This window comes from Pteropus medius, unplaced genomic scaffold (genome assembly GCF_902729225.1).
Source record: "Pteropus medius unplaced genomic scaffold, Ma_sr-lr_union100, whole genome shotgun sequence".
NCBI classification, from domain to species: domain Eukaryota; kingdom Metazoa; phylum Chordata; class Mammalia; order Chiroptera; family Pteropodidae; genus Pteropus; species Pteropus medius.
The window spans coordinates 139,608-148,227 of NW_024349227.1; the positions used below are offsets into that span (position 1 = coordinate 139,608).

The following is an 8,620-nucleotide window of genomic DNA, read 5'->3' on the forward strand; positions in this document are numbered from 1 at the left end:
TGTGCTAATTGTTCTCATTTAATCCTTACATTTACCCTATTTAATGAGGAAAAACTCAAAGAGTAATTTGCCTCAAGTCACATATCTGTGAATGGCTAAACTGTGATTTGAACCCAGATACAACTACCTCCAGAATCCAAGCTATTAACCCCTATAACATTTATCGTTATAGTAATAAAATATAGGTTAAGCACCATAGTTCAGAGAAAAAGGTGACTAAAGGAAGTGATGGAATTTCCTTTCTGACTAGACTGCTTTTCCACCACCTAAGTCCATCCTTCTGCATGTATGTGAGCCAGCTTACTGGCAGTTTGGGTTTGGGTAACGGCTGTCCATGGCCCCTTCCAGCTCTCTGCTTGCTTGGTGACCCCACCGCCATGCTGCTCCAGGCAGAGCCTTGCCAGAGCCCGGTCTCGGCTCACACGTGGCTTTGATTCTTCTCTTTTCAGGCCCAGCTTGGGACATTCTTCGCTTCCCTTCGCTTCCCCTCTGGGAGCCCCTTTCACCGTCTCTGCACCTTGCTTCTGGCAATGCCCGAGAGGGAGCTGTGGCCAGCTGGGCCGGGCTCGGAACCTGTGACCCGCGTCAGCAGCTGTGACAGCATGATGAGCACCACCTCCACGCGCTCTGGATCTGTACGTACTCTCTGTCCTGCAACCTGGCCCGCTGTCTGCACACCTTCCCGGCCCTGCCCTGCCCCGCCCCTCCCTGCCCACCACCGTCCTTGCTCACTGCTCCTTCTCTTTCATCTTCCTTGTCAGAGAGTGAATCATACCAAATGATGCTTTCTACCTCTGAGTCACCCATCATTCTATGGAGAATGGGGTGAGACAACCCCAGAAAGCAACAGGAGAAATGAGACTTTTTTCTAGTTTTCATTAGGTTGGGGGTCTGAGTTGAGGTGAAAGAGCATGCTGGCTGGAGATCTGAGGTCATGATGGAAACTAGAACGTAGACCCTTGTAGCACATAGGTTCCCGAAGGTCTCTGCAGTGAGCAGCACTACTTCAGTCTTTACAAAGATCAAAGACAATAGGGTAACTGGCAGCTTGGGTTCTGGAACCAAACCGATCTGAGTTTGCTACTTATAAGCTATATGACCTTGGGCAAATTACTTAATTTCTCTAAACTTCAGTCTCCTCAGTTTTAAAGTGGGGATAATAACACTGAATTCATAGAGTTCTTGGGGCGGGGTGGGGAGAGTAAATAAGATGCATACAAAGCACTTAGCACATATCTCTGTGTAGGAAAAAAATGACCTATGAGCAGAGATTGTGTATTTTCCAAAGCCACTGTATTTAACTATATGTGATTGGCATGTAATAAACTGTAATTTTGGGGGGGCATGAATTTAAATCTTAAGTCTTGAAAGGCTGGTGTGAAAGCGTAAATCTGCCCTGTGTCCAAATGTAAGCCTTCTTTTCTTGTCCGTACTCGTCACAAAGTTAATAATGCCTGAGAACTTATACTTTATGGCTTCATATCCTACAAGAGGGATTTGAAATATTAAGGATTAGAAAGGTCTCTGCTGAATTAGAGTCAATGCGTTCCGATATGTAAAAAGGGAGTAGAAAAAAACATACTTTACACACACACACACACACACACACACACACACACAAAATCCAAAGTGCAAGCAATCTGTATATAACTTCTCTTTGACCCTAGGTGATGGGGCCACAGAGACATCATTTTGTTTCTTTAGGCTCAGGCCAAGATGAATAGTTACATACCATTAGACACAGAATGTGACCAGGATTAAAGGTTTTCAAAGTGAATCACCCACAAAGGAAAAATTCAGAGCTGGCTTGCCTTTGGCAAGGCTACTTTAGGCGGAAGCGGGCAGCAAGGTCTTTGTTCAGAGAATCCCCGGAGTCAGAGTCGGCTTCAGGGCTTCTAAGGGCCGTATCTGGGGCTTCGCTTGAAATGCTCAGTCAACTGACAGACAGCTGTTTAAGGAGCCACTGGAATTGGAAGGGTTAACCATCTCCCCTCCCCCCAGGATATTTTTAGGGCTATCTCTAAATCTTTCCTGGTCATCTGAGTGGATCTGAAGAATGTACAACTCTAAAGTGTCTCAAATATTAGGAAGAGGAGGGGAGATGTGAGGAAGTGACTCAAGCCGAGTTACTTATATTCCATGTACCATGTACCCTTATATTCCATATTCCACGTACCCTTTCGGTTTTCCCCTCAACCTTCTTGTTTGGAGGAAGATCCGTGGAACGCCATGGATCTTCCCGGCCTGTGGAACACAGATGGTAACCATCCTGAATGACCACAGAGTTTTCTTCCAGCTAGTCCTACAAGCTTTCTCACAATGAACATTATTTATTTAATATCTACGTAACATTTAATACTAGATTGCTTTCTTCTTCCCCCATACCTATCCAGTTTCTTCACCTTCCCCACTTAAGTTAATATTTGCTTAAGAAGCACACACTTATTTGAATGTTAGCGAGAGCCAAATACCATTAAGAAAGTAAATACACAAGGGAAAAAATTTTATACGAAATGCATTTCAAAGTCAAGTATAAGTTATTTAGTTAATTTATCTATGGCTAATCATGCCACTGTTTCCACTGGCCTGGCAGCCAGTAGTTGGCTGTGTTTCTTATTTGTCCTCATACTGTCCTTGACATGCTAGATCAAGTATACAGAAGTACTTTGAAACATTAAAAACAATACCATTCAAGCTGAAGATCAAATCATTATGTTGCCCATATAATTTAGAGCTAAATCAGAGTCATGCACAAATATCTGACATAGGTCACACAGAGAAATTGGAATTAAAACCTGGGACCGCATCTGATCTGTGCTCCTAAGCATTTCACCCAGGACTAAGCAAAAGAGAGGCCACTTGCCATTTGCCTGCCCAGCTACCAGAGCCGGATGCTAGTAGGACAGCAGCCTGGCAGTCTCTGCCCTCCCTGGTGTCCTGCAGTTTCAGGAAGCAACTCCAGCAGGTTTGCGGAGTGGCATTGTGGACAGGTTCCAGCTCTTCAGCATTCCTTCCCCAACACAGGGTGGTTCTCAGGCTCCGCCAGTTTCTGCGGAGCTCCCTCTCACAGTGCGCTCTCCCTCTCCTCACTGCAGAGTGACAGCAGCTACGACTTCCTGTCCGCCGAAGAGAAGGAGTGTCTGCTCTTCCTGGAGGAGACCATTGGCTCGCTGGACACTGAGGCTGACAGCGGACTGTCCACTGACGAGTCTGAGAAAGCCGCAACTCCCCAAAGTCCCCGAGAACTGCCCATAACCCAGCCTGCTCCCCAGGGTAAGAGGGACTGTCAGGGGTATAGCACCTAGTGAGACCCAGAAAATCTGCACCTCCTTCTGGCTACTTTCCGCCTTGTTTGCCTTTTGCTCTGAGGGTCACAGGCAGAGGAAGGGATGGCCGCGCCCCTCTCCACTCTCTGGCTAGAATAAAGCCTTGTCCCTGAAGGGGGGGAGGGACTGCTGACAAGCCAGCTTCCTGTGTCTTTCTATGAAGTATCAGAGGTCTGGAAGGGAAAGGGGTTTGATCAACTCCCATCCTCTCGTGGAGAAATTCTAAATAGATACAACCACAGAGGTGAGGGAGGGGTGGGTGTTTGGCTCTGGAGAGACTAAGTCAGTCTGGGGAGCTAATCTGGATGACCCAGAGGCTGAGGCTGCTGGAGATAAGAAGAGGGAAGGGCTCCCTTAACTTGAGTGGGTGGCACCTCCAGGCCCTTGTGAGAGAATGGGGAGAGCCAGTGGCACTGAGGCTCAGTAGGAGTGGAACAGGATGGCACATGAGTATGGCTGTGCGTGCAGAGCCATGTGTCCCAGGGTAGGGGAGCACTTCACTCCTGAGGGCAATCCCACTGGTATCAGGGCTGCGATTATTTATTCATTCATTTAGCATATGTTTACTGACAATGTGTGAGACCCTCCTTGGAGCTAGAGCAGTGAATGGGAATGTGAGACTTCACTGCCACCTAAGACTGATTCCCTGGCTCCGTGGGCCTGATGTATCTGACTAGCTAGCTGAAAAGAAAGAGCCCGTGTCACTGTCTGCTATGGGGACAGCTGTGGCTATTACAGAATCATCCAGGAAGTTACAGAAGGTAAAAATGGAAGAAGGCGGAAGCTCGGTCAAATCAAGAGCAAATCACCTGTTCATGCTGTCGGTGTTCAGTGCTTCCATTGGACTCAGTTACCTGCGAGCCCCAGGTAGCTGGAGGGACTGTCCTGAATCTCTCCCCAACCCTGGTGCATCTGTAGAGGGTTAGGAAAAGCCTGAGCCAAGGACATGGAGCTATCTGGGGCTGCCCTTTCCCCAACCATCATGAAAAATTAATCCTTGATTGAAGGGAATCTGCTGGTATTGATCCATTAGTCCGAATGATATCCAGACAAGAGTGCTGCCCCTTTAAGAGCAAAGAAACAACAAAAACAAAACTCATTCACGCAAATTAAGGATCAGAGTTCGGGAAGTATTTGCTTTCCCCTCGGCACTAGGGTTCTGTTCTCACCTCTGTCCTCTCTTCTTTGCCTGTTCTCCTCACAGGACATCCAGAGGAGAAAATCCTTCTTCAGCCAAGCCTGGGGCCAAGGAGAGTGACTCAGTCCAGTTCACGCCATCTGCCTGAACCCCAAGGCCTAGGCCTCAGGTCCGGCTCCTACAGCCTTCCCAGAAATATCCATATCAGCAGGAACCAGAACCTCAGGAAAAACACAACCCAGACTAACAGCCACCTCCCAGCAAAACCTGAGGGTTTCATCCCAGACCCTGAGAAAGGACAGGTCAGTCAGAGCAGCGAGGCCAACCAGGCTCCTGCTGGACCGTGGGAGCCCTTGCTTTGGACACAGCACTCAACCCCCCACCAGAGGCTTTCGGAGTCACCCAGCCAGAGCAGTGTGGGGAAGACGGCCTCTGTGAGGGGCCAGGGGAGCAGAGCACTTGATTTGGACACAGCACTCATCCCCGAGAAGCTTTCCGGGGCCTTAGCCAGAGCAGTGTGGGGAAGACGGCCTGCCTGAAGGCCCAGGGGAACAGAGCCCCACGCCCCAGCTCCACACATTACTCAGCTCTCAGAAGAGAAAGGACACTTCTTCAGAGGTCATGTCCCAAAAACCCAGTGAGAGAGGCTCAATGGGAGCACCAGGACAATCTCGGCCTCCCCCTGCCATGTCTTCTCAGAATTCTAGAGCTGCAGATGCTCCCATCCCATCAGGTGGGAATCCAAACGCCCATCTGGCTCCCCTCACAGCGCCTAAGCCCCGGAAGCTGCCACCTAATATTGTTCTGAAGAGCAGCCGAAGCAGTTTCCACAGTAATCCCCAGAACTGGCTGTCACGCCACTCTGAGGCTGCCCCTGGAGATTCGGGTCTGGTCCCCTCTTCACTGCAGGAGCAGAGGAAAGCACGCAAAGAAGCACTAGAGAAGCTGGGGCTACCCCAGGACCAAGATGAGCCCAGCCCTCAGCTAAGTAAGCCCACCAGCTCCATCAGACTCAAGGGGACTCACGCTCAGGCTCCCGCCCCGGCTCCAGCTCAGCCTGCATTTCCAACTCAAGTGTCATCAGCTGTGCCTGTGGCAGAGAAGGCTTCGGCTCCTGTTCCAACCCAGGGACCTTCTCCAGTGAAAGCTCCAGCTCCAGAGCCAGCTCTAGCTCGGGGGCCTTTTCCAGGCAAGGTTTTGGTTCCCGCCCAGGAACCCACTCCAGGGAAGGTTCCAGCTGCCAAATCCATGCCAATTTCCATCCCTAAGGCCCCAGGGGTAAGTAGTCCCCTGAGTCAGCCAAAGCCAAACTCAGGGCTAACTCTCCAGGAGAGCAATATCCCTGGCCTGAGACAGATGAACTTTAAGTCCAACACTCTGGAGCGTTCAGGTGTGGGGCTGAGCAGCTACCTCTCAGCTGAGAAAGAGCCCAGCCCCCAAACTAGCACCTCTCTGGGAAAAGGCTCCTTCTTGAACAAGATCTCACCCAACGTTCTGCGTAATTCCCGGCCCCGCCCTGCCTCCCTGGGCACAGGGAAGGACTTTGCAGGTATTCAGGTGGGCAAGTTGGCTGACCTGGAGCAGGAGCAGAGCTCCAAGCACTTGTCCTACCAAGGACAGAGCCGTGACAAGCTGCCCCGACCCCCCTGTGTCAGTGTCAAGATCTCCCCCAAAGGCATCCCTGATGAACACAGAAGGGAGGCTTTGAGGAAGCTGGGGCTGCTGAAGGAGTAGAGGCAGCACGGCCTGCACAGCCCCCTGCTCGTCCTACAAGAAGAGACTCGGGGCTCCACATAGGAGCCTTTGCCACCTCACAACTCAGGGGTGGGCGGGGGGAGGCTTCTCTCTGATGTTCTCTTCTCTCTGAGGTGAAAGAGAAGGAGGGATTAGGTGCAAACATATGTATATTTAGGGTGGTTGTACCAATGAGTACCTGCACAAATCATCCTGAAGATGTTTGACACAAGAGAGTGTGTGTGTGTGTGTGTGTGTGTGTGTGTGTGTGTGTATGCATGTATGTGTGTGTATTATAGGCTGTATATATCGCTGAAGCTATTTATATGACACATGGAGTCATTGCTCAGAATTCTGCTCGTGTTGGAGATTTTCATACATTGGGTAGAGTCCAGCCTAGCCAGCCTGAGTGGAGAGGAGTGTCAGGTGAGACAATGGATTATCAGTGACATTAGGCAAATGCAGCGTCACATGAAATGTGAGTCTCTCTGAATCCCTGCAATGAGTGGAGACGGGCTCAGACCTTGCTGGATCCCTCTCTCAATTCCGGCCTTCTGGACAGGGACCTGGGGTCAAGAGGAGTTGATTTTTTTTTTTATCTCTTCACCTGCTGCCTTCTCACTGTCCCCCATTCCAAAGAAAGACAGGACATTCTCGTAACTAAAAACTCTTGGTCGACTGAGAGCAGCAGAGGTCTTGTTGATCTGAGAAAGCAGGACAAGTGACCCCACAACACCCCTTCCCAATAATAAACTCTGTGGTGGTCCCTGATTCTGTTGTTCCTATTCTTCCTGCTCCCTGTCTCAGTCTGCACGTGAGTGACCCCAGGGCTGGGCCAACATTGAGATGGGAGCCTGAGCCCAGAGGCTTTGTAAGAACTGTTCCAGGCCTCATCTACACTATTGCAAATAGTTTTTAACTTCCTCAGTGCTTGTGGAAAATCATCCCAATACATTCTTTGCTAGTTATTCACAGACTATCAGGGATGGGGGTGGGGGCCTTAGAGATGCTCTAGTCCAACCTTGTTGGGGAAGGGAAATGACTCATCCATGGTTGCTGCTGCTTGGTAACAGAGCTGGAACCAGAGCTGGGCTCCTGATTCTCATTTCAGGCGACACACTGCCTCCCCTCAAGCAGCACTTGTGTATATCCACGCAGCACCCCAAGGATCAATAATCACTTTTCAGGGCTCAACCCTCAGGCCCTTCAAGATCCCGAAGTATTTTCTAAACTATCAAAGATTAAATGCTTTCATGTCATCTTCAGTGTTGTGGTTTTTTATTTTATCTTTGGAAAGGAGCAATATGGTAACTCATTGTTAACCCCAAATTCCATGACCAAGTTGTGCAACTTGAGAAAATGCCAAAAGAGGGTGGTGTGGGCTTGTGGATGCGAGCTGGGAGATCAGACGTGGCTGGACATGACCGCTGCTTCCCCTGAGGAAATAAATGTTATTCATGGCTCTGACCTGGTCAGAGTCCAGGAACCCCAGATGTGAAGGGAAGATAAGGGAACGGCTGTTGGATAGGTCCCCTTTAGGTCGGCTGAGCATTTCTGGGCTGTGTGTGTCCTTAAGGACCCAGCAACAACAATGTCAAAAGCTCAGTATTTCTGAACATGAGAGCATTAAGGTAAAGACAAGTGGCTTGCTCCACCCTATTGTGGTATGTGGGGTGTGGGTGTGACAGTTTCTGTGTACACTCTCACACACACACCCAAAAGCCTGGTGCCTTATTCTTGGCCCTGGGCGATGACCTGGTCTGTCACAGCTGACGGGGACTCCCACAACCAGCCAAGCCATGTCAGACTCCCGAAAAGAGAGAAGCCCCCCTCCCAGAAGACTGAGTGGACACGCTGTGTTTGGTTGATCTGTACCAACTGTATATTTCAAGACACAACCTGAGGGAAAATCACTTTATCTTATTAATTGCCCTGATAAATAGGGAAGATTGAGGCTAGCTGTAAAGTAAGACTTGGTAGGCATCTGGGGCCCTGGGATTGACATAAGGCTGACCAACACAGGTTGGGCAGGAGTGTCTCCTGTTAAATCTCCACTCCTTGATGTAGGTAATTTCTCTCCTGACAAAACAGAGTTCCACACAGCCTGCCTTCCCACTCTGCCTCTTCATCCCAGTGGAGAGCCCATTTCCCCAATTCTCTCAATTCGAGAGACTCCCTTCCTTTGTTATTTAAAGGCGCCATGCTTCCCGTGTTCTCATCTTTCAGCGAGCGTGTTTCTCTCTAAGGATGGTCTTTGGGATTCAAGGTTAGAATAATAAGTCCAAACCCAGTTGTCCTCATTTTGAAGAGAGCAAAGGGATCCCAGAGAGACCCACCTGTAGAATTTTGTCTTCCCCCTGTATCCAGATAGGACTGCTTGCTCTTCATTTAGCTTGAACTTATTGGGTGGGAGGTGAGAGTG

At 49.5% G+C, this 8,620-nt stretch overlaps 1 protein-coding gene across 1 annotated transcript in view; it reads left to right on the top strand.

Annotated features, from left to right (window-relative positions):
* CUNH1orf116 (chromosome unknown C1orf116 homolog) overlaps nucleotides 1-7,463 on the top strand; it is a 31,166-nt gene extending 23,703 nt beyond the window's left edge. Inside the window, 4 exon segments of the mRNA XM_039881704.1 lie at nucleotides 450-635; nucleotides 3,096-3,273; nucleotides 4,531-4,945; nucleotides 4,947-7,463. Coding sequence (XP_039737638.1) covers nucleotides 450-635; nucleotides 3,096-3,273; nucleotides 4,531-4,945; nucleotides 4,947-6,198 — 2,031 coding nt within the window. The 3' untranslated portion in view covers nucleotides 6,199-7,463.
* The last annotated feature ends 1,157 nt before the right edge of the window (nucleotides 7,464-8,620 follow it).